This window comes from Mytilus edulis, chromosome 6 (genome assembly GCF_963676685.1).
Source record: "Mytilus edulis chromosome 6, xbMytEdul2.2, whole genome shotgun sequence".
Classification (NCBI taxonomy): domain Eukaryota; kingdom Metazoa; phylum Mollusca; class Bivalvia; order Mytilida; family Mytilidae; genus Mytilus; species Mytilus edulis.
In genome coordinates this window covers 84,977,056-85,003,219 of record NC_092349.1, presented here as the reverse complement: position 1 = coordinate 85,003,219, position 26,164 = coordinate 84,977,056, and the positions used below count along the sequence as shown (strand labels likewise).

The 26,164-nt window shown below is 31.8% G+C and overlaps 1 protein-coding gene across 3 annotated transcripts in view; it reads left to right on the top strand.

The window, feature by feature from the left end:
* LOC139528741 (DNA excision repair protein ERCC-6-like) overlaps positions 1-26,164 on the top strand; it is a 54,552-nt gene that overhangs the window by 1,190 nt on the left and 27,198 nt on the right. For 2 of the 3 annotated variants that reach the window (XM_071324887.1, XM_071324885.1), the window contains exons 2-22: positions 1,337-1,407; positions 2,052-2,209; positions 2,559-2,595; positions 3,251-3,450; positions 4,452-4,503; positions 5,620-5,813; positions 6,332-6,386; positions 6,587-6,789; positions 8,980-9,037; positions 9,658-9,875; positions 10,336-10,384; positions 11,483-11,697; positions 11,943-12,136; positions 13,565-13,690; positions 17,637-17,802; positions 18,206-18,331; positions 18,807-18,899; positions 19,652-19,815; positions 22,607-22,712; positions 23,927-24,042; positions 24,327-24,540. In XM_071324887.1, the coding sequence (XP_071180988.1) occupies positions 1,341-1,407; positions 2,052-2,209; positions 2,559-2,595; positions 3,251-3,450; positions 4,452-4,503; positions 5,620-5,813; positions 6,332-6,386; positions 6,587-6,789; positions 8,980-9,037; positions 9,658-9,875; positions 10,336-10,384; positions 11,483-11,697; positions 11,943-12,136; positions 13,565-13,690; positions 17,637-17,802; positions 18,206-18,331; positions 18,807-18,899; positions 19,652-19,815; positions 22,607-22,712; positions 23,927-24,042; positions 24,327-24,540 (2,811 nt within the window). In that variant the 5' untranslated portion in view covers positions 1,337-1,340. Of the gene's footprint in view, positions 1-1,336; positions 1,408-2,051; positions 2,210-2,558; positions 2,596-3,250; positions 3,451-4,451; positions 4,504-5,619; positions 5,814-6,331; positions 6,387-6,586; positions 6,790-8,979; positions 9,038-9,657; positions 9,876-10,335; positions 10,385-11,482; positions 11,698-11,942; positions 12,137-13,210; positions 13,230-13,564; positions 13,691-17,636; positions 17,803-18,205; positions 18,332-18,806; positions 18,900-19,651; positions 19,816-22,606; positions 22,713-23,926; positions 24,043-24,326; positions 24,541-26,164 lie in introns of all 3 variants that reach the window. The other variant, XM_071324886.1, reaches the window with a different exon arrangement.

Sequence of the window (26,164 nt, the reverse complement as noted above, 5' to 3'; positions counted from 1 at the left end):
TAAGTTATTAGAGAAAAATAACATACATGTTGTTATTGTCGGCTAAAATATCAAAAAACTGTGATAACATGTATGTTACATGTTTCAAAGGGAAAATATACAACCTTTATTTTGTTAAATTTTTCTGTAGTTCTATTGATATTATAATTTTCTTTAAGTGTACTTATCTTTGCAAAGATATAACAGCTCATAGTTTACCAATCATGCATAGTACACCTATGTTATTACAGAAAATATATTCTTCTATATCTCTTTAAAGGCTTTGCTCTAACTTGCATAACAATGTATTTCAATTCATTGTAAGAAATGATGATCAGAGCTTGTAATGAGGCACTGCACCAGATTCCAAGTGTCTCATTTACTCTCATATAGTAAGTTACATGCTTGTAATAACTAATACAAAAAAAGAAAATGTGGTATGATTGCCAATGAGACAACTGTCCACAAGTGACCAAAATGATGCGGACATTAACAACTATAGGTCACTGTACGGCCTTCAACAATTTTATTACAGCTTAGTTTGTCCTTAAAAGCCTTGTCTCATTGGTTTAACATGGTTGATCAAAATTGTTTTAATGGAATTATAAAATTAGTTATCAAGGTAATATATTAAGCTACTGCGCAAAGTTTTAAGAATTCCCAAGTGCTCATTACACATTAAATATTTATGATTTATTTAACGAATAATAAAAATATGTTATTACAGATAACAGAAAAAAGAGTAGACAACTCATGAAAGTGTCTGTAATAACACATGCATGTTATTTTTCTCTGATAACTTATTTAAGTTAAACCCTTGACTGATAATTATGATGTTTTCAAAGGCTACTTAAATTTTTTCAGTGACACATTAATATGACTTCATAATTATTTGGACTTCAATCTTTGTCGTGATAATAGGGTAGTATAAGAACTACCCAAATAATAAAAAAATCATGCATCTAAGATTATTTCCAGTGGAGCTATGGTAATAAGGTTTTATTATCTAGATATATACATTTGTATGCCAGAAAATATGCCAGAAAAAGCGTCATTAAATTTGACTACAATTTACAAATGAATGTGAAATTTATTACAAAGTCAAAGGAGTGTATATTAATTGTGTTCAAGTTATCTACTTCACAGTTACTGTTAAAACCTTACCAGAGATTGGCAGAGTATAAGTTTACTTTTACTTGATTAACCTATATGAAAATAGCTGGTGTTCAAAACCTGTCGTATGCCTGTATTTTTTCTGAAAAAATAAATTTTTATGACTATAATAACCTTTATTCATTATACCACATGTCCTCAAAACAAATGGCTCAACATTAAATATGAATTTTTGATATTTTAGAATAATGGACCAGGAAGTACAAGAAACAGGGGATGGTTTATCAAAAGTAACAATATCACAGGATACTAAAGGTAGTTTAACATGTATTATGTGTATCATATATCTGTCTATGTTAGCCATGTCAGGATTTAAATTGTTTAATCTTTGTTTTCCACAATCTGGCATCAAGTATTTTCAAAATTAGCATTCAATACTTTCAAACTGTTCTCTCAGAAATTAGAAAACAAATAGATTTTTTTTAATGGAAAGCAATACATTCTATAATTTTTCCCAATAACACATAATAGCATGTCTGTGTTCAAATACTAATAATGAAACAACAATTAATATTTTATGTACTATTTCCCAAATATTCTCTCAACAGTTTATATACCTATAATACCAAATTATGTCAAGCTTTAAATTACCTCAGTCTTGGCAGATTCTGAACACATTTAATAGAGACGTTCAAAGGTGTATAATACAAAATTTCTGGAAGGGCAATAAACAAAAAGAATTCCTGACTAATGACTGATGAAGGCACATTACTAAGTCAGTAAGTGACATTGTTAAACTTTCTTTTTATTGACTCAACTCTCCACTTTACAAATTTAAGTTGTATAACAAGAGGTGCTTAAAAGAATGTACATTTACAAAAAGAATTTAAAAAAAAGCACAACTCTATATCTGTGAAAATCATGGGAATAAGGGATAAGCTTTTTTTTTCATTTTCCAGAAATGAGTCAAGAAGAACAGGAAATATTTACAGAGTTGATCACAAATGCTAAACAATTAACAGCAGAAAGGAAAATAAAGGAGGCCTTAGATTTATACAGACAGGCACTTCAGATGCACTACCATGAAAAACTAGCCAAAAAGATCGCAAAGATGGAGGTATGTGTTGGACAGACTCTGTGTTTACTAAGAAGTATTTTGAAGCTGTCAGTAAATCCAGTTACATTCCTTTATAAACCTATTGAAAATAGTGAATTATTTTGCTGTTTAAATCTCTTGATATGTTTCTTATTTTCCCTTGATGTTATTTTTGTCTCTTGGAATAGAATCGATCAGCTCTGAAAGCATTTCTGAAGATGATAACATTAATACTTGTGTTACATTTAATGTTGACTAGACTTAAGCTTATTTACCTGGTATTTTGTTGGTCAGAAATCATCTTACATTGTATAAAAATATTTTATAATATTTAAAGATTTAATTGAATAACATTTTGATGTTTTTCCAGGCCTACCTTAAAGAAACAGGTGAAGATGGAGATACAGGTAACTATAGTGATTTAACCCTCTTCTTATCTGCACCTTGACCTTTAAAATAAAGTTTTTGGTTCTAGAAAAGTCTATCACTTGCCCCCAGTTATTATAATTACAATCTGTATATGAGTTTAAAGAACAATCATGAGCTTTTAAAAATGAAAACAATATATTACTTTTCATATATATGTTAGATTACTTATAAATATAACTAAATGATAAAGTTATTAGTGCATTGGATTGTTGTAGCATGCACTTAAATGTGTGTGGTTTTATGGAGATGGTTAATTTTTTACAACAAAATAAAAGAAATGAATTTTGCACAATTAAAACTAAAAAGATTCACAACACTTATTATTTTTTTTATCAAACAATGGTGTATTTATTACTTTAAAAAGACAAAAAAATCCTGAATTACTGCAAGGAAATGCTTTATTATGGTCTACATGTTTCACCACTTAGAATGGCGTCTACAGAACAATTTAATGATAGGAAATAAGTGTAGAAGTACATATAATGCGGTTCATATGGGGTTTCTGAAATGGTGTATTTAAATTAATATTTATTGGGAATGCAAATATTTACAACTATGACATACAATATACACCAGACATTATTAAAACTAGTTTTGGTATGACTCTGATTGACATTTTTACTTATATTAAAGGAGACAGGTCAAGGTCAAGTTCTACAGACACTCCTGGTGAGAACCTGTCTGAAGAGGACGAAGAGATCTACAATCAGATGATATCTGGTGCTAGGAACATGGTGGAGCAGGGTAACATCAAAGAGGCTTTAGACTTAAACAAGGAAGCATTAAAGATACATCACAATGAAAAACTGGCCAGGAAAATTACTAAAATGGAGGTATTGAAATAAAGTCCTATATAGATATAGGAAGATGTGGTGTGAGTGCCAATGAGACAACTCTCCATCCAAATGACAATTTAAAAAAAGTAAACCATTACAGGTCAATGTACGGCCTTCAACATGGAGCCTTGGCTCACACCTAACAACAAGCTATAAAGGGCCCCAAAATTACTAGTGTAAAACCATTCAAATGGGAAAACCAACGGTCTAATCTATATAAAATAAAACAAACGAGAAACGTATAAATTACATAAACAAATGACAACTGCTGTAAATTGTTTTTAGATGTATCACTTTTAGTCCCTAAAATGAAATGAGAACACAGATCTTTGTGAGTCATTCAAATTGTATTAAGTAAATAGTTTTACACAGAAATGGAAACACATTTTTTAGCTTAAAAATTGTTTCTTGGGAATGACTCATTATCTAGCCGTTTGAAGTATGTTAATACGTTTCTTTTGTTCTGTTAAATTATTTTTATTCAACCAAGAAAAATATCTGTTGAACATATTTAATGATGTCTTATGTTGTAACTGTAGTATAAGGTTATTCAAATCTACCGCTAATTGAAATGTCCCAAATGACAGCACTCTAGATCACATGCAGTAACCCACTACATAGTATGACAAACTTTTGATAAGAAGACAAAGTTCTTTAAATTCATGACAAGATCATGATTTTAAGGGATACATGTAAATAAAGCTGAATATTGTTGAATTTATTTTTCTCAATAATGTCGATACATTTGTACTAAATCATAAAGTGGTACTCAGTCTGTCACTAGTTTGTTATTTGCTTTATGACATTGCATGTCCTTTAAAATTTTAAAGGTTTCAGATAGCATAATTTCTTATAAAGTATATACATGGTTACCATCTTTAAGTGAAGTTTACAAGAAATGCAGATTGTTTATAAATGAAATTTGGAAACGTTTCTTCAATTCAATCGAGTATGATATTTTAAATGAATCATAAAATCAGGAGATTGCTTGTTTTTAGATGTTTTTAAAGACCAGTGGTAATCAAGGTACAGGAAATGTTAAGAGTCAAGGTCAGTCTGGTAATACAGTTCAAGGTAAAGAGTTGTTGTTATAAATCTCATGAACGAAATAAAGATAAATATTCAGTAGTTTTATGTTTGATCTTCAGAAAGTAACAAAAAGTATGTTCAAGAAGTTTTGCTGTGAAAGATTTCGATTACTGTCAAATCAAAGTCACCTCATCTGATAATGGATTCCTATGAATTTTCAAGTTTATCTTATGGCACAACCATCAGGAAATAGGATAAATATTTATAACTCTCATTTATAATTTTACAATAGTAGAGTAATTTAAACAGGAATTCATCAAATATATGAAAATTTTAGTTATTTTTTAATACAAGCATCATTTGGAATTTGAAAGTACATGAATTAGAATTTGTGTTCATAAAAAATTCAAGTACATTTCTTGTACTCAGACTTGGAATTCAACAAATTAAAAAACTGCATTTGATGTTTCAGGCACAAATTTTATACTCCTAGTTCTATGCAAAGTTTTATGACTGAGGACCTTTAGATTGATTGAATGTATAAGTGATTAATGATTAAGGTGGTACCCAACACTTTCACTAAAATTAATTTGGCTCGTTTAATTTTAATAAAATTTTCTTAAAGTATTTTCTTTGACACTTTAACAAAAATATAAAAATTTTAAAAAATTTGAACCAACCGTTTTGTCAGAAAAATTACACTGGTTATATAGCAATTTGACAAACACCAATTTTGATCATTGAGAAGCTTAATATTTCTTCTACAACACGACGTAATTAAACGTTTAGCTGACTTTACAGAGTTATCTCCCTGTAGTGTTAGGTACCACCTTAAATTCAGTTTATTCAATTTTAGAATTGAGAAGTCGATTAAATAGATTTTTTGTGTGTTTTAATTTTTGTAACTATGTATTGTTCAATTCGCCGCTTCAGAATCTAATGCATCCTGGGTAATATTTTCAAAATTGCACAACCAAACTTGGTAATTGGTTTAAAATGCCATAAACAATGGAAATTCAACCAATGATGTGATGTTATTTTCATTTTGGGGTACGAACAATGAAATTACCCATGATTCTTTAGATTCTGTAAAGGCGAATTGATTTGAGTACATCTAGATTACTTGTTTAAATACAGGTACACCAAAGGCAGACACTGCTCATAAAGAGAGCATTTCAGATGACAATAATGAAATATTTAGTCAGCTTATTCAAACAGCCAAACAATACACAGAAAAGGGTAAAATAAAAGATGCATTAGAACTTTATAGAGAAGCGTTACAAATTAATCCTGGTCATGACAAACTTGCCAAGAGAATAGCCAAGATAGAGGTATTTATATCTTTAAGTTTTATTTTAACATTTGTTATGTGAATAAAGGATTTTGTTTTATATCTGACAGGAAACAATGTTATTCATTCCAACATTTTCCATTTATTGATTACTTTGAAGACCTTTCTAGCAAAAAGCATCTGGATTTGAAACAATCAGTTGACAGTTGAAACAAATATGGGGACTTTTCCTAATATGTTTTACATTTTAAAGAGTTAGAAACTCCTTATGGGGATGTGGCAGATAATTTCCTGGTAATTTTGACTATTGTCCAGATCATAATACTCATTAACATGTTTTATATTATGTAATATATGTTGTTAATTTTGCCATATCATGTCTATGCTTTTGCAATAAAGATTCATTCATTCATTCATTCATTCATTCATTCATTCAACACAAATTTCAGTATACCTGTTTACAAAGGGCTGGAAGTATGAGTTTTAGAATGTTTTCAAGTTTTCTTTTGAAGCACCCCATTGGTTAACATTTAACAATTTTATTTTCATTTATTCAAGGTATATTTAAAAGAAAACGAAGAGCAACAAAAACGAACTGATGAAGCAAAAACAGGTAGAAATGATATGTTTAAGAATCTGATATAAAAAATGTAATAAATAATTTAATATTTTCGTAGATTAAATTTGCTTTTTATAGCTGATATAAGTGAATTAAACTAACATTTCATAAGCATTATCGAGTAAAGGGAATGTGTAATATATAATGTGTACATGGCCTTGTTTTCCAAATAACAAATGTGTTGCATTTTATAGAAACAAAACCTGAGTCAATAGGAGGAACTCCTTCCAAAGAAAACATTTCAGAAGATAACAAAGAAATATTTGACCAGCTGATTCAGACTGCCAAACAGTACACAGATGAGGGAAAAATAAAAGATGCTTTAGAACTGTACAGAGAAGCTTTGAAAATAAACCCAGACCATGACAAGCTGGCTAAGAAAATAACCAAGATTGAAGTAATTTATGTCACAAGCAACTCTTATTATTCTAACTTAGGGTGAAAATAAAAGACTTCAGCTTCTTTTCATTGAGAACTCATTTAGATAAAGTATAGAATTTCATGAGAATTTTAAGTTTAAAAAAAACTTGATAAAAGAATTAACACCATCTTTATTCCTCTTGCGTAGGTATGGTTGAAATGACATCACTTTTATAAAAGTTAAATAACCATCTGGAAAGAGTTTTACACTTTTTGGTGCCCCTGTTTATCAGGAAAACCATCATTATAAGGATACATAGGAATAAACGGCTGTTAGTGAAAATGTTACTTTAGATTTTCTTTTTGTGAAATGGATAGGTGGTTGTAACTTCAAACACTGCACTTGAATAAAGCTGAATGAAAGATTTTATTGTCGAGCCTGCAACTTTTGTTGCAGAAAGCTCGACATAGGGATGGTGATCTGGCGGCGGCGGCGGCGGCGGCGGTGTAAGCTCACTTCTTAAAAGCTATATATTTTAGAAGGTGGAAGACTTGGATGCTTCATATTTTGTATATAGATGCCTCATGTTACAAAGTTTCCGTCAGTCACATGTCCATTGTCCTTGACCTCATTTTCATGGTTCAATGACCACTTGAAAAAAAAGTTCAGATTTTTTGCAATGTTAAATTCTCTCTTACTGTAAGTAATAGGATAACTATATTTAGTATGTGCGTACTTTGCAAGGTCCTCATGCCCGTCAGACAGTTTTCACTTGACCTCAACCTCATTTCATGGATCAGTGAACAAGGTTAAGTTTTGGTGGTCAAGTCCATATCTCAGATACTATAAGCAATAGGTCTAGTATATTCGATGTATGGAAGGACTGTAAGGTGTACATGTCCAACTGGCAGGTGTCATCTGACCTTGACCTCATTTTCATTGTTTAGTGGTTATAATTAAGTTTTTGTCGAGCCTGCAACTTTTGTTGCAGAAAGCTCGACATAGGGATAGTGCTCCGGCGGCGGTAGCTACGGCAGCTACGACGGCGGTTGCGTTAGCTTACTTCTTAAAAGCTTTATATTTTAGAAGTTAGAAGACCTGTATGCTTCATACTTTGTATATAGATGCCTCATGTTACAAACTTTCTGTCAGTCACATGTCCAATGTCCTTGACCTCATTTTCATGGTTCAGTGACTACTTGAAAAAAAAGTTAAGATTTTTTGTAATGTTAATTTCTTTCTCATTGTAAGTAATTGGATAACTATATTTGGTATGTGCGTACCTTGCAAGGTCCTCATGCCTGTCAGACAGTTTTCACTTGACCTCGACCTCATTTCATGGATCGGTGAACAAGGTTAAGTTTTGGTGGTCAAGTCCATATCTCAGATACTATAAGCAATAGGGCTAGTATATTAGGTGTATGGAAGGACTGTAAGGTGTACATGTCCAACTGGCAAAGTGTCATTTGACCTTGACCTCATTTTCATGGTTCAGTGGTTATAGTTAAGTTTTTGTGTTTTGGTCTGTTTTTCTTATACTTTATGCAATAGGTCTTCTATATTTGGTGTATGGAATGATTGTAAGGTGTACATGTCTAACTGACAGGTGTCATCTGACCTTGACCTCATTTTCATGGTTCAGTGGTCAAAGTTAAGTTTTTGAGTTTTGGTCTATTTTTCAAATACTTTATGCATTAGGTCAACTATATTTGGTGTATGGAAATATTTTATGATCTATATGTCTGTTACGCAGGTTTTATTTGACCTTGACCTCATTTTCACGGTCCATTGCTAAGTGTTAAGTGTTTGTGTTTTGGTCTGTTTTTCTTAATTTATAAGCAATAAGTCAACTATATTTGTTGTATTGAAGAATTGTTAGCTGTACATGTCTGCCTAGCATGGTTCATCTGACCTTGACCTCATTTTTATGGTTCATTGGTCAATATTTTGTTTTCTTGGTTAATGTTGAGTTTATGTGACAGTTGTAATAAAGCTTTATATTTAGGTCTATCAACATAATATCAATGATTAGTAAAGAAGGCGAGACATTTCAGAGTGTGCACTCTTGCTTTATTTATGTATATATACTGTTTCACTTGTCTTGTATTTATCATACTCTAAAGCTTCATTTATGCTACCAACTTTCATGTCCAGATGATTTTCAGATTTATGCTTGTCTTATTTCTCAAATTTTTTGTACATTTACACATATATTCTTTATTACAGATTTATTTAAATGAAACAGAAGGAAAGAAGTTGTCAAGTGATCAAAATGTTACCGAAGGTATTGTACACAGTTACACTCATATAATCATGATAATATACTTCATAGAATATAAAACTAATATATATAGGTTCTGATGATGTCTGTCTTAATTTTTGGTGTAGCAGTCAGCCTACATTTTTTCATTTTTTTTTCAAAAGTTTTATATGTGTAGAGTTACTTCTTTAATTAAAAAAAAACGTAGACCATCATGCAGCAGTCAAAAGAAAACTAGTCTTAGACATAATAATTTAGATTGATATTGATTGGGGAAAATTTAGGAGAATATTTAAATGTTTATAAGATATTTCAAAAGTAACCATTTATTAAAAGATTTGATTGCTGTTAAAGTTATTTAATTATAGGTTATAACATGTCCTTTTCCACATTGGTATTGGTATCATCCTGGCACTCCCATTGAGAGCAGATCACAACAACCTGTTTATTGCCCCATGCAGAAATACTACGATAGTCTATGAATTTGATATAATTTGATTTTCTAGAAATAAAACATATCTTTTTGAATTCCTAGTAGCTTTATATGTACAATAAGCCAGATGTTAATCCTGAAAAAAACCTCTTAGAAAATGACTCATTTATATACATTGTATAACACTGTAACATTGTTTACTTTGTTTCAGAACACAAACCATCAAATGAACAAAAATCCAATGTTCCGTCAGAGACACATAAGAAAAAATCTGTTTCCCAGGAAGATCAAGAGAGTTTCAATCAACTTGTTCAAACAGCAAAACTATGCACTGATGAAGGCAACTTAAAGGATGCTTTAGAGTTATATCGAGAGGCCATGAAAATATATAGCAGTGAAAAGTTGGCAAAGAAAATAGAAAAGATAGAGGTTATTATTTAAAAGTGATAAAAATTACATTGCTTTATGGTGGGGTCTGAAAATTACAAGCATTTCCACAATAAAGTAAATGGAACATCAGTTTTGGAGTCGTCTATATATGTATAGTAGATGGACTATTGGATGTCAAACAACTTGTTGGAATAAGATTACTCTCTCCTGACACCAGTATTTACATTTATAGAAATAAGACAATATGGTATGAGTGCCAAAGAGACAACTCTCCATCTAAGTCACAATGTATAAAAGTAATCCTTTATATGTCAAATTACGGCCTTCAAATCGAAGCCTTGGCTCATACCATACAACAAACTATTAAGGGCCCCAAAAATGACTAGTGTCAAACCATTCAAACAGGAAAACTGACGTTCTTATCTATATGCAAAAAAGAGAAATGAGAAACACTTATGAACCATATATACATTAATCATTTACATATATAATTTTCCAGGCTTATATCAAAGAAAATGTCGAAAATGAAGCAGATGTAGATAACAGTGGTAAGTCGTAGAGTTATAAATAGAATGAATACAAGATCACATGATCTTGTATGAGATATTGATGTTGTACTATGTAAATGATTGCCTATTTGACAATGGCATATATGACATAACTACAGATAATCTTCTAAACGATAGATTTTAAATCTTTTCAACTAAAACTTGATAGTAATTTTCATAATTTTTTTCTGGAAAAATGCATATCAAATTATAAGCATGCTTGAATGTTATTATAAAAGGTTTTTTATGGCCCCGCAACGAAGTTGTTGGAGCCATATAGTTTACCCTTGTCCGTCATTCCGTCATTCTGTCATTTCGTCATTCTGTCATTCCACAACAAACCACTTTTTTTCTAAACACCTTCAGATATTTGGCTAATATTTAGTATGTGAGTTAACAATGATGAGTTAAAAATCAAGTTTAAGTTTCGTTCCGCTACACTAATTCTGACCAAAATTACGGCCTCTGGACTTTGATAAATTGTTGAAAATCACAATTAAAAAAATGTATACAGATTTTTTTCTAAACGCCTTCAGATATTAGGCTGATTCTTGGTATGTGAGTTAACCATGATGAGTTATAGATAATGTTTAAATTAGGTTTTGCTCCACTGATTTTTGTTGAAATTATGGACTTTGGACTTTAATAAATTGTTGAAAATCAGTTATACAGACTTTTTTTCTAAACGCCTTCAAATATTGGGCTGATTTTAGGTATGTGAGATAACCATGATGAGTTATAGATCAAGTTTAAATTAGGTTCTGCTCCGCTCATTTTTGTTAAAATTAAGGGCTTTGGACCTTGATAAATTGTTGAAAATCACAATTATACAGACTTTTTTTGTATACAACTTCAAATTTTGAGTTGATTTTTGATATGTGAGACTACCATCATGTTTTTGTCCACATGTGTTGTTGAAATTGCAGTTTTTCATCTTTTTGAGACGGGGCCATTTGTGTCGTTTCGACACATCTAGTTTGAATTTGAAAAGATTGAGGAAATGGGGATATGTTGTGGATGTATATGAAATAATTTTTACAATTTAAAGTGGGCAATGGTACATCATTACCTAAATCATAATGTTTTGTCTGATTGTAGAACATGGATCAAATGAAGATGTTAAACCAAGTGAGATGAAGACACCAGGGAAATCACAGAATAATCAGAATGACCAGGAGAAATTTAATAAGCTAGTTATGGAGGCCAAACAGCTGATTGGTGATGGAAAAGTCAAAGCTGCTCTGGATTTAAATAGACACGCTTTAACCATCTGTCACAGTGAAAAATTAGCAAAGAAAGTGGCTAAAATGGAGGTAAGATCACATTTCAAAAGTTTTCATTGTGGCTATTATTGGATAATATGAAAATAAACATCTGAAATAATGATTTCTATAAAAAAAATATTCAAAGTTTCTCTTTTTTACATGGTTATGGATTTTTAAATAATTTGTACATGAAATTGAGGTCCTGCAAGAAACACCTATCATATAACAAACACATTTTACATTGTTTTATTTTATTTTAAATTTTGCATTGAACAAATTTTGTTTTATTTCAGCAATACCTGAAAGAACATGGCAATGAAGAAGAAGGCAATGATGAGGAGAATAATGGAATGGTGCATGTTGGGAATGGTTACTTCATGTACAAAGAGTTGTTTGAAAAGTTGTATGATCATCAGAAAGAGGCTGTCTTATGGATGTGGGGTTTACATAAGAAACGAAAGGGAGGAATTCTTGGTGATGATATGGGGTATATTTGTTTTGGAATTATTTAGATAGAAAATATTTTTTGATAGAAGATAAAGTACTATCAAAATTGTGCAAATGTCAGAGCTCTGTGCTGTTTAAGCAATGTTTGAAATGTCTTATGCAATATTTGTTATTGTGAAATTTATTTTAATTTCCCACTCCAATTTTATAAAAATCATGAATTCAATGACCTTATGCAAATGATTTCATTTAAACAAATTAAAAATTAGAAAATATTTACACTGGAATACGTCACAAAAGTCCACTGATGGTAGAGTGTAAAGAATGGTTGTTTGTTTATTTTGTAGACTTGGTAAGACTATACAGGTTATATCGTTCCTGTCAGGATTGTTTGTTTATTTTGTAGACTTGGTAAGACTATACAGGTTATATCGTTCCTGTCAGGATTGTTTGTTTATTTTGTAGACTTGGTAAGACTATACAGGTTATATCGTTCCTGTCAGGATTGTTTGTTTATTTTGTAGACTTGGTAAGACTATACAGGTTATATCGTTCCTGTCAGGATTGTTTGTTTATTTTGTAGACTTGGTAAGACTATACAGGTTATATCGTTCCTGTCAGGATTGTTTGTTTATTTTGTAGACTTGGTAAGACTATACAGGTTATATCGTTCCTGTCAGGATTGTTTGTTTATTTTGTAGACTTGGTAAGACTATACAAGTGATATCGTTCCTGTCAGGATTGTTTGTTTATTTTGTAGACTTGGTAAGACTATACAGGTTATATCGTTCCTGTCAGGATTGTTTGTTTATTTTGTAGACTTGGTAAGACTATACAGGTTATATCGTTCCTGTCAGGATTGTTTGTTTATTTTGTAGACTTGGTAAGACTATACAGGTGATATCGTTCCTGTCAGGATTGTTTGTTTATTTTGTAGACTTGGTAAGACTATACAGGTTATATCATTCCTGTCAGGATTGTTTGTTTATTTTGTAGACTTGGTAAGACTATACAGGTTATATCGTTCCTGTCAGGATTGTTTGTTTATTTTGTAGACTTGGTAAGACTATACAGGTTATATCGTTCCTGTCAGGATTGTTTGTTTATTTTGTAGACTTGGTAAGACTATACAAGTGATATCGTTCCTGTCAGGATTGTTTGTTTATTTTGTAGACTTGGTAAGACTATACAGGTTATATCGTTCCTGTCAGGATTGTTTGTTTATTTTGTAGACTTGGTAAGACTATACAGGTTATATCGTTCCTGTCAGGATTGTTTGTTTATTTTGTAGACTTGGTAAGACTATACAAGTGATATCGTTCCTGTCAGGATTGTTTGTTTATTTTGTAGACTTGGTAAGACTATACAGGTTATATCGTTCCTGTCAGGATTGTTTGTTTATTTTGTAGACTTGGTAAGACTATACAGGTTATATCGTTCCTGTCAGGATTGTTTGTTTATTTTGTAGACTTGGTAAGACTATACAGGTTATATCGTTCCTGTCAGGATTGTTTGATATGGACAAAGTCAAGTCAGTACTCATTGTAATGCCAGTCTCACTTATTGTTAACTGGGAAAAAGAATTTCAAAAATGGTAAGATGTTATTTATTGCAAGTCTATCAATAAAGAACTATTTACTCAAACAATAGGAAAAGCCAATATATTTTATGTCCCATTGCATCCCTTCGTTCCTTCGTCCGTCCGTCCGTCTGTAACAAATTGTGTCCACTCTATATCTAGAGAACCATTAGGATTTCAAAGTTTATACTTGACATGTATTTTAACCAACACCAGAGGGTGTGTCATAATGTATGTTCAACCTCCTAGGTCAAAGGTCAAGGTCAAAAACTTACGTTTCAGTTGACAACCCCATGTCCTATATATGGTCCGTCCGTAACAAAATGTGTCCGCTCCATATCTTGAGAACCATTATGATTTCAAAGTTAATACTTGTCATGTATATAAACCAACATCAGAGGGTGTGTCATAATTTATGTACAACTTCCTAGGTCAAAAACTTTGGTTTCAGTTTACAACCCCCATGTCCTATGGTAAAGATCGTGTCCGCTCTGTATCTTGAGAACCATTATGATTTCAAAGTTTATACTTGACATGTATATAAACCAACACCATAGGGTGTGTCATAATTTATGTACGACTTCCAAGGTCAAAGGTCAAGGTCAAAAACTTTGGTTTTAGTTGACAAACCCATGTCCTATGGTAAAGATACCAATTTTTTAATGCACAATATTAACAGGGGGCCAACAGAGATTGCTCCCATCTCAATGATATCTAGTTAAATATAAATGCCCAATCCATGGTTAAATGAACAAATATTACTACTGCCATAAATTATTTCTAAATTAGACTTGTTGGATAATTGTTCCTAAGACTTGCTTGATAAACCTGATACAAAAAGTCATGTCTTAATTTCCCTGTATTGATGATAAAGTGGTTTTCCTCCCTTAAACTTTTTGGGGAAAGACGGCTTCAAGCCGTCAATCCCCTATGGGGTTGACCAGAGTGACACTCCCTCACATCATTCATTTTGTTTTTATACATGTTATAGTGTGGGAAAACCCCCAACAAATCTTACTTAGATTGAAGAGAAGGAGACCCAGAAATGAATAGTTTGACTTTAAACACTTTTTTACACATTTCCCTTCTGTTTCTCACGAAATTATCGTATCTTGAACTCTCCTTTACACTATTTACGTTTATTTAACAATCCGGAAAAATTAGTATGACGAGATATTCTAAATATATCCAACCTACATTGTATTTTATAGTGACGTCATTCTTGGAAGAAGCAGGGATATCCTTCACCAGTTCACTGGTTATTTAAATCATTCTTAGAGATCGTGCACTAATCACAAATTTGTATTTGTTAAATCTAAACATAATATTGTTTACTGTAGATGATTTAAACATCAACATGCAATACTTTAATTTGTAGGTCAACAACTTTCAAAATAAACAAAGATCGTGGGGTTACATGACACAGGGGAAAGAAACGATTTTATTACTTTTTTCGGGTCTCACTAATTAGAGACAAGAAGCGTCAAAAAGCGACAAGAAGCGTAAAGAAGACTTTTTAGCGACAAGAAAAACATATTCTTCTTGTCGCTTCTTGTCGCTAAAATTCTTTTTGTTGTTAATTAGTGAGACCACTTGTTTCTGTAAAAATTCTGAGAATCTTCCTCCAATTCAGGAGCACCTCAATTGATGAGTAATTATCCACTAAAATAAAAGTTAAAGTATTTAAACACTTCAAATGTGACATTTCATTGGATTAGTAGTCTTCTATTAAAACTAAATTTTTGTGTACCTACATAATCATTGTAATGGTAAAAAAAAAAAAAAAAAAAATGCATTTTTATAGTTTTAACATATTTATATTTACAAATATTTCAAAATTATGATTTGGAAACAAGCTTCACACAGTTTACATCACTCATATTATTTTTTTTTATTAGTACCTGTTTCCCTGTGATGAGAGTTGTAACTAAGAACTTTAACAATGGAAATTTAAAACTGAATAGATTTTTCAGTCCACACTTTCTAAAGAAAAAACTTTAAAATCCAAGAGTACTGTCACAAAAAATGGAAAATGGCCCTAGCCTGCAGTTCAGTGGTACACAATCAAGATTTCAAAAAATATTGTAGTTGTTGTGAAATGACAGAATTCAGTTGAGTTTTAGATAATTAGCTATCAACTTTAATCAAATGTTTAGATTTAGAAGATGCAGATCACTTCCATTGGTCCAAATTGAATCCTAAACTAAGGAAATGAAATTACATAAACAACAATTGATTTCAATATTGTCAACCTTTCTACATGTTCTAGCGGTTCTCTTTTTCATTCTTCATATGTAAACTATCGAAAGATACCCCCCCCCCCCCTTTTCCAAAAACATAATAAAATAGAAACAAGGGCCGTCTTTCCCCTCAGAGCTATTCAGCTCTTTGATTAAGTATTATTTACATACTCTATAAAGCTTAAAAGCCTTCAACAGAGTGAGAAAATCCTGATCCCAAAGGCAGATTTATATAAATACCAGATAGGCAATACAATGTTATTGGATCCCTTATATTGTATTTCATTCAATAGATATTTCCATTATGCACTCTATGCAACTGAGAGCTTGACAAATTATTGAATATCCTATGTTAACATCTAGATGTCCACTCATCTTTCTGTTGTTGAGTTGCTGCCTCTGACATATGAATATCCTTTTATTGTCGATCCTGCAACTTTTGTTGCAGAAAGCTCGACATAGGGATAGTGATCCGGCGGCAGCGGCTACGGCGGTGGCAGCAGCGGCTACGGCGGTGGCAGCGGCGGCGGCGGTGTTAGCTTACTTCTCAAAAGCTTTATATTTTAGAAGGTGGAAGACCTGGATGGATGCTTCATACTTTGTATATAGATGCCTCATGTTACGAAGTTTCCCTCAGTCACATGTCCAATGTCCTTGACCTCATTTTCATGGTTCAGTGACCACTTGAAAAAAAAGTTCAAATTTTTTGTAATGTTGAATTCTCTTTTATTATAAGTAATAGGATAACTATATTTGATATGTGCGTACCTTGCAAGGTCCTCATGTCTGTCAGACAGTTTTCACTTGACTTCGACCTCATTTCATGGATCAGTGAACAAGGTTAAGTTTTGGTGGTCAAGTTCATATCTCAGATACTATAAGCAATAGGGCTAGTATATTCGGTGTATGGAAGGACTGTAAGGTGTACATGTCCAACTGGCAGGTGTCATCTGACCTTGACCTCATTTTCATGGTTCAGTGGTTATAGGAAAATTTTTGTGTTTTGGTCTGTTTTTTTCATACTATATGCAATAGGTCTACTATATTTGTTATACAGAATGATTGTAAGGTGTACATGTCTAGCGGGCAGATGTCATGTGACCTTGACCTCATTTTCATGGTTCAGTGGTTATAGTTAAATTTTTGTGTTTTGGTCTGTTTTTTTTCATACTATATGCAATAGGTCTACTATATTTGTTGTATGGAATGATTGTAAGGTGTACATGTCTAGCGGGCAGATGTCATGTGACCTTGACCTCATTTTCATGGTTCAGTGGTCAAAGTTAAGTTTTTGAGTTTTGGTCTATTTATCTAATACTATATGCCATAGGTCAACTATATTTGGTGTATGGAAATATTTTATGATCTTTATGTCAGTAGCACTGTTTCTTTTGACCCTGACCTCATTTTCACGGTTCATTGCACAGTGTTAAGTTTTTTGTGTTTTGGTCTATTTTTCTTAAACTATAAGTAATAGGTCAACTATATATGTTGTATAGAAGCATTGTTAGCTGTACATGTCTGCCTGGCATGGTTCATCTGACCTTGACCTCATTTTCATGGTTCATTGGTCTTTGTTTAGTTATCTTGGTTAATGTTAAGTTTATGAGACAGTTGTAATAAAGCTTTATACTTGGGACTATCTACATAATATCAATGATTAGTATAGAAGGCGAGACATTTCAGCGTGTGCACTCTTGTTCATGTAACAACTGTTTTAGGGCACCAGGTATAAGAGTAGAAGCTTACCATGGTAGCAGTAAGAAGGAGAAGGAGCGAGCTTTGTGTAAAGTACAAAGAAGGGGAGGGGTTCTTCTGACATCTTATGGACTGGTTGTCACCAGCTCAGAAGTTATCGGTAAACAAGATGGAAGAGAATTTGTTTGGGTAGATATTTTTTTGATATTCTTAGAAATTTTTGTCTAATGTCATCTAAAGGTCATGTACTCAAAATTCGGATAACTCTTGTTTAGGAACAAGTATTCCCAATATTATTTACTCAGAACTTTGGATTCATTTATTTTCGTGGATTAATTAAAACTTACATGTTCATGGATATTTGATTTTCATTGTTTTGTCGAAGTCTACTACAAACTTATAGAATATTTGTTATTCGTTGAACATTTAATTTTTAGTTTTGTTTTTTGTGTGTAATGTAAACCTGTTTATCTAACTAGTGTCTGTGTCATCATAAGCCAGTTGTTGTTTTAAGTATTCAGTCAAGTTTTGATGTTAAAAGAAATGTTTGATTGGCAGTAGAAATGACACCAGCTGCTGGTTTAATTTTCAGGACTATGTTGCCCTTGATGAAGGTCACAAAATAAAGAATCCCACCAAAACTACAAAAGGTGTCCATGCAATCCCTGCCAGAAATAGAATTATACTAACAGGGACACCTATACAAAATAATCTAAAGGTAAGTTACTATCTTATAAGTGGTGGTTCTTTTGATTTCAGTTCCTCATCAGTCAAAATTCAATAATGATGTAAAATGTTCAAGCTTTCCTCTGACTTTTCATTGTGAAGTCATGTAAAAAGTAAACATGCCTGATGACCTCACATATAAAGGGAATTTCTTTTAGACAATAATTAAAAAAGGAGGGAGAAATCTAATTTTGTAGAATTTTCTTTTTCTTAAAGTTATAACTAACCAGTTTCAAAGAATTTTTCATAATGACCCTCATACCTCAGGTATCCACTTTGGGGACATTTCCAAAGTACAGATTCATCAGGGGTCAGTTCACTTTCATTTGTAAAAAATATTGTTTTTGAAAATACAGAAATATTTCAACACCTTCATTGTTTTGGTTTCCTCACTTCAAAAGTAGAAAATGAGTTATACATAAACTAAGCCAGTTTCACAGTCTGATAAACAGGAAGTTTATTTTCAGGAACTATGGGCATTGTTTGATTTTGTACACCAAGGTGCATTGTTAGGAACAGCAAGAACATTTAAAATGGAGTATGAAAATCCCATTACAAGGGTAAGATTAACATGGTAGAAAATTTAAACAGAAATATAACATATTTCTCAGGAACATGGTGACAAGTGTAACAGTAACATTTCATATATAGTATTCACAAGAAACATTGAAATGGAATTATCTGGGAGAGCAAATTGAATAGAGTCATAATCAATTTAAATGATTCTTGCTTAATTGCAAGGAAATAAAAGTCGTTTTGTTATAAAAGAAATTTATATTTTAATGACCATGAATTTGCTTCAAATTTAGTGGTAATATTTTGCTGATTTTGATAAGATAAGACAGTGACAATGTAAATATTGTGTTTAAGTGAGGTTATTTGCACTACCTTTACTTTATCAAAGAAGGCTTTTACCAAAGTGAAAACAGGATGCGAAAAAGGGTAGTGCTGGTTAACTTGAGCAATTTTTTCACTACAGTACTTAGTATACTCTCATTAGAGAAATTAGATGGCATTCACAAAATTAATAAAATAGAGAATGGATAGGGGAATATGTCAAAGAGACAACAACCTGACCAAAGAGCAGACAACAGCCGAGGCGATCAATGGGTCTTCATCACAGCAAGAAAATCCCACACCCAGAGGCGGTCCTCAGCTGGTCCCTAGATAAAATTGTGTACTAGTTCAGTGAAAATGGACTTCACACTAAACTCCAAAGCATATAAATGAACTAGAATTAAAAAAACATACAAGACTATAAACGTTTGTTTGCATGTAGATTTGAGTTTATTAGTTTGGTATCTATAATTAGGCCAGAGAAAGGGATGCTACTGTTGGTGAGAGAAAATTGGGTCAAGAAATGGCAATTAGTTTGAAGAAGATTATAGCTCCTTATTTTTTACGAAGAACTAAGGCGGAAGTGACAGATACCAAAGATGGTGTAAAAGTAGATAAATCTGAAGATGGTGTTGGGAAGTGAGTATTATTCATACTATCTTTGGGAGACCAAAAAGGATGTCATTTAAATGGTTTACATTATAATTTTATCATATTTCTCTTATAACATTTTGGTCTTGATAAAAAAAGATTTATACCAATCAATTTAGGGACCATCTCTGTTCGACTCAAATATTGAGTTTACCCTGAAATTTAAAAAAAAACTAAAATTCGCATGTATTTTTACATCCCTCAGATATAGTGACTTTAAATTTCATTTCAAACATCTTACTTTTAATGGGTATATTGCTGCAATGCCATTAACTCATGGCTTTCAATCCTATCACAAGCAGTTTGTTTCATATTTTTATGCCTCATTTATGGGCATTATGTTTTCTGGTCTGAGCGTTTGTTCGTCCTTCTGTTTGTTCGTTTGTCTGTACATAATTTCGTCCTGCTTCAGGTTAAAGTTTTTGGTCGAGGTAGTTTTTGATGAAGTTAGTCCAATCAACTTGAAACTTAGTACACATGTTCCCTATGACATGATCTTTCTAATTACAATGCCAAATTAGAGATTTTACCCCATTTTCACGGTCCACTGAATATAGAAAATGATAGTGCGGATGGGGCATCCCTGTTCTATGGACATATTTTTGTTTTTTGTATGTAACCATTGAATGTAGGCTGGTTTATATTACATAGGTACAAGAACAGGTAATGCATAATTTCTTGTTTTGCTTTCGTATTTATTCATCGTTTTATTATAGCTTTTTTCTTTCTTTTTTTCTGCTTATATATGTATTTAGAATCTATAAAAGTTTTCCATGTTTCTCAGGTTTAAGGTGCAGTTTGACCCACATACAAACTTTGAAAATTAAAATCAGACAAAATTGTATTTCTGGAAGGATGGGCTTCCCTTCCGTATCTATGACTCGCATTACAGAGTAATACATCTCTCAAAGATCATGTGAACCAAGGGGCATATAATTAATGATCTGATCTTATTTATTATTGAAATATGCCTAGGGAGCAACTACTTCTGGTTGCAGGTTCTGATGAAACCAAAATTCAGGATAATCAGATTTTTTTAAATTTTGGGTGGAAATGAACTTCTTTAGATATTTATATATTTATTGTGATAACTGGGGTCTGCTCTACATGCAGAAAACAATGAGATACATCTATCATTATCCCTCTGTCTTCCAGGTCATGGATAGGACTAACAAATTCATGAATTGTCAAAATTGATGCTTTTGTCACCTGAACAATGCTGAAGTCAGAAGACCAACTATAGGAACTTTTCTCCCCTCACTTTTTTCTATTAAAAATATTTCACAAACAGGGCAAAGTTGCTAGTACAATGAATATTAGTTAGTTTTCAAAAAGGTTAGAACATGATTTTCATAACCAGATGGTAGGTAGCACAGTAAGCAACAGCATATAACTAACCTTCTTTGATACCCTCAGACAATAGCAAATTTAAATTTATTATAAATATAGTTTGAAGCTACTATGGAGCTTTGTTACAATATACAAATATTTTAGTATGAAAAATAACCATGCATATTGGGGCATTTTATAGCTTGCTTTGCGTTATGGGTTGTACTCATTGTTGAAGGTCATATGGCCAATATGGTGACCTATAGATAGTTGCTTACATCTACATCATTTGGTCTGGTGCAGACTGTCTCATTGTGGATTCATTTATTTTCCTGGGTACCAATTTTCCTGGATTAAAAAAAACTTGCACTTTCGTGGATATTTGATTTCATGGTTCTTCCATAGTCTGCATCAGGGATGGGGTAATTGAAAATGTAATGGTAATTAAGTATAATGCATTAATACAAAGACTCTGCATAGAAACCTTAGGAAAATTTGTAATTCATTGAACATTTAAATTCGTGGTTCACCTGTACCCATGAAATCCACAAAAATTGGTATCCAATGAAAAATATTGAATCCACAGTATCATACCATATATTCATATATGCTAGAGTATAGGTGGGAATGTAATGTGTGTTATTTTACAGCTGGTACTCTATAGGTTAATGATACCAAATACTATATTTCATTAGTTTGAAAATGCAAGAAACATTTCTTAATCATCAGTAAAATGAATAGTTTGTATAATGCAAATGCTGTCAATAGACAATATTGATATCAGATCAAACATTTCAGCTTAGATTAGATTAAATAAACTAATGAAAGTGGTGTTGAAATCTTTAACTTTATACAGACTGGTTACCGTATAGTTTTTTTTTTAGCAGGGTGTAAATTTTCGCTTATTTTCGCAGTAAGAACAAAATCACGAAAATAAATTTTGCCTATTTAAAGTGCCTAAAGTATTGATAAAAGTTTTGAATCAGCAAAAATAGTAACCGCCAAAATATTTCGTATACCTTATTTAATGAAAATCGCGAAATTTTACACCCCCGAAAATAACCTGCTATACGGTATTTTATTACATGGACAATTGTTTTTTTGATTCAGAAAATTCCATGGTGGATTAAATTTAATAAGTTAGACATAATCTCCTAAAACCAAAAAGATTTGTAATGATTTGTTATTTGTCAAGATTGAAACAATATCAATGACTTTTCCCCACCACTTTAAAACATTACATCTTTAACTTGTACTTATTTCTCAATTCATGCTACAATTCTAAAAGTTTTCAAAATTTAATTTTTACTGTAATTATTAATTTGAAAAGAGAAGGGATCTTTTGATGTGATTTATATTTTCACTTACATCTCTTGGAAAAAATGAAAGGAAACATTTTATCTGCATTGTCATTTTTATTATCAAGTCAAATATGCTCTTTTCTTTACAGAATGCCATCTTTAACCAGAAAGAATGATTTGATATTATGGGTATTCCTTACTCAGACACAACAGAAAATTTACCATGATTTCTTGTCTTTGGATACTGTAAAAGAGGTAAATTTAGTTTTCCTATGAATAACACAACTTTTTGAAGGTCACAAGGTTATCTGTTTTCCTTTGGTCTTTTTGGATAATTGCTTCATTGGCAATCATTTCACATCTTTCAATTTTTATACGCCCGTCGTCTTTTAGACGGGGCGTATTATGGTATACCGTTGTCCGTCCGTCCGTCCGTCCGTCCGTCCGTCCGTCGTCCACACTTCGGACAATAACTCAAAAACACTTTCACCAATTTCCATGAAACTTAAGTGAATTGTTTATATCTATTGACGTAAGCTCCCTTTCGTTTTTTTTTAATTTCAGATTTTAAGTTTTGGATTTATGGGGCTTTATTCATAAAAAAAGGGGTGATTTTCAACACTTTTGACAATAACTCAAAAAGGCTTTCACCAATGTCCATGAAACTTTGATGAATTGTTTATATCTTTTGATGTAAGCTCCCTTTCAATTTTTATAAATTTCAGATTTTATGTTTTGGATTTATGGGGCTTTATTCATAAAAAAAGGGGGATTTTCAACACTTCAGACAATAACTCAAAAAGGCTTTCACCAATGTCCATGAAACTTTGGTGAATTGTTTATATCTATTGATGTAAGCTCCCTTTCAATTTTTATAAATATCAGATTTTACATTTCCGTGTTATGAATTTTTATGCTTAAAAAAGGGGGGATTTTCCAATTTTGGGACAATAACTAACACTTTCACAAAATGTTATGCAACTTTGATAAATTGTTTATATCTATTGACATAAGCTCCCTTTCCATTTTTATAAATTTTAGATTTTATGTTTTCTGAATTTTTATACTTAAAAAAGGGGGATTTTAAGAAACTTTGGTGAATATATTAATGTAACATCCCTTTTGATTTGTATATATATTTCTAGTTGATCATATAAATTCATTTAAAGCATAAAAGACAAGTAAAAAGAGCAACGGGCGTATCATGCGCTAAAGCGCAGCCCTTTATTATACTTTACTAAGGGTTTAGATTTTCAAAAGAACAGTAATTTCTTTGCTTGTAATATGACATTACACTGTTACAAATCTTTTTTTATAAAGAGTATTATATCTGATATTTTAAACAAATTGTACTCTGTCTTCTTTCAAATGTTGTGTTAGTTTTGACCAGAATGATACCTGGGTTGATCAATTAGATTGGTCAATTGAGCTCCTTGAGAATGTTACATTGAATATTTATAATTTTGTAGTTACTGATGACAAAGAAATCACCACTGGTTGCATTGACTGTTCTAAAGAAAATAACAGACCACCCAAGATTACTGTCTACGAGAGCTGTAGCTCAACTAGGACTAGAGGATCATGGGTAAGATCAAAACTAAAGTTTCCAACAAAACAATTTAAGTTGACATTTTACTGCAAACATTTCACTTTTCTTTTCTTTTTAAAATGCATTAAGAATTATTATGAACACAGTAAAGATTTTTAAACGATCCCAACTAACATTTTATGAAAAATTCTATACCATTTCAAATTTTAAAGGATGGGTACTTTGATAAATGCATTTGGGTCCAACAATTCATAAACAACCTAGAAAAAACCCTGTATCTTATAAAAAGTAATCAACTGAATTAATTCTTTTATTTGCAGTCTTGATGAGGACCAGTTAGAATCAGAGGAGGCGTACCTTAGTGCTGTCAATCAAATTAAAAACGTTGATGATCAGATACTCATTAATGAGTCAGGGAAACTCATAGTGCTGGTGGAGTTACTGGACAAATTAAAAGCAGAGGGACATAGGACATTAGTATTCTCTCAGTCAAGGAAACTATTAGATATCATTTTTAAAGTCATTTCAAATAGAGTATGTATAATTTAAATAGCAATCATCACAACATACTGTTTAGGGGGTTATTTTCGCGTGTTGTAAATTTTCCCTCAATTTCGCGGATAGAACAAAACCGCGAGAATAAATTCCGCCAATTTAAAAGTGCACATGCAAAGGTATAGATAAAAACATTGAATCCGACAAAATAATAACTGCCAAAACATTTCTTAAATTAAATGAAAATCGCCAAAGGAGTAGGTTCAGTAAGACCCATTTTTGGCCCCAAAATATAGCAGTTTTAGAAAATTGTGAAAATGTAATCGTTTAGATATTTATTGAAAAGTAGAATGCTTCTGCTACATAAATATGAGCTGTTTTTGACAATACAATGCACATATATCGGGTACTAGCATCATTAAGTCATGCTAAATTACTGAAATCTTCACAATTGTAGCATTTTAGTTAAATTTTAGACGGTTTCCGTCTTAAATGAAAGTGGCCGCATTCGTGTTCATTCATAATATTGAAATGTAAGTTGTATTTGATGATAATACATAATATATATAAAGGTTGAGGATGAACACGGATGCGGCCACTTTCATTTTTGACAAAAACCATCTGAAAAGTGACAATTTTTGGCATATTTGATAGATTTTTCATATTCAAGCTTGAATCGGAGCGTTTTTAATGACTTAATAAGTTAAAATCTTTCACATAAACTAATTGAATCAATTGAAGTAGACATTTAAGCGTTTGGAAAGTGTCTAAAATCTTTCGTTAGATGAACTTGAAAATTGGGGCCGAAATTGGCCCTTACCGGACCTACTCCTTTTATACCTGCAAAAATAACCAGCTATACGGTAATGAGTGTCAGTTTTGTTTTGAAACTATGTTCTTGTCTCATCTTATCTTTTCCATTTTATTTGGATAATTTATGTGCATTTCATACTCACAATAATACGGTTAAGAATATAGTATAACAGTCTTATCTACTTGGTGACGATGGAAATGTGTTTGATGACTTTAACATCCATTAGCAATTGTTGCATATATATTCAGGTTACCTTTAGAAAAGACCAAGGGGTAAAGAAATTAGTTGAAGTTTATTAGTTTGAGAGACAAGATTCCTCTGCAAAGGGTTTTTTTTTCTCTGTGTATAATGGATGATGGATGCATATTCAGTCACATTAGGGTCCAATGGGGATGTAAAATCTGATTTTTTTTTAGGGGAAGTTCGACATCCTGTACATTATAGAACCCTTGCAAAAAAATAGTCTTTGACAGGCAAAATTAAACTTTTACTCTGACAGCAGCAATAGAATGTGAGACACAGGTTTTGTTGAATCCTTTTAAAAAATTTTAATATGAATGTTTGAGCAAAAATTGCTGAAAATAAAGGATCTAGTTCCTTTCAAAGAAATCAACCATCAGCTACAGGTTTTCCGCCAATGCAATTCAGTGATTCTTTTAACTAAACGACAATTAAAGAGCTACAAGTGTAAGGAAAGGATAATACTATTGTAACCAGTATAAATCTTTCTTCCACAAATGACTTTGAGATTTGATGGGACAGTAACACATGTGTAATCTTTGTTCATTGTAGGGACATATGGTGTTGAGATTAGCTGGTACAGTTACACATGTGTAAATTTGTTCATTG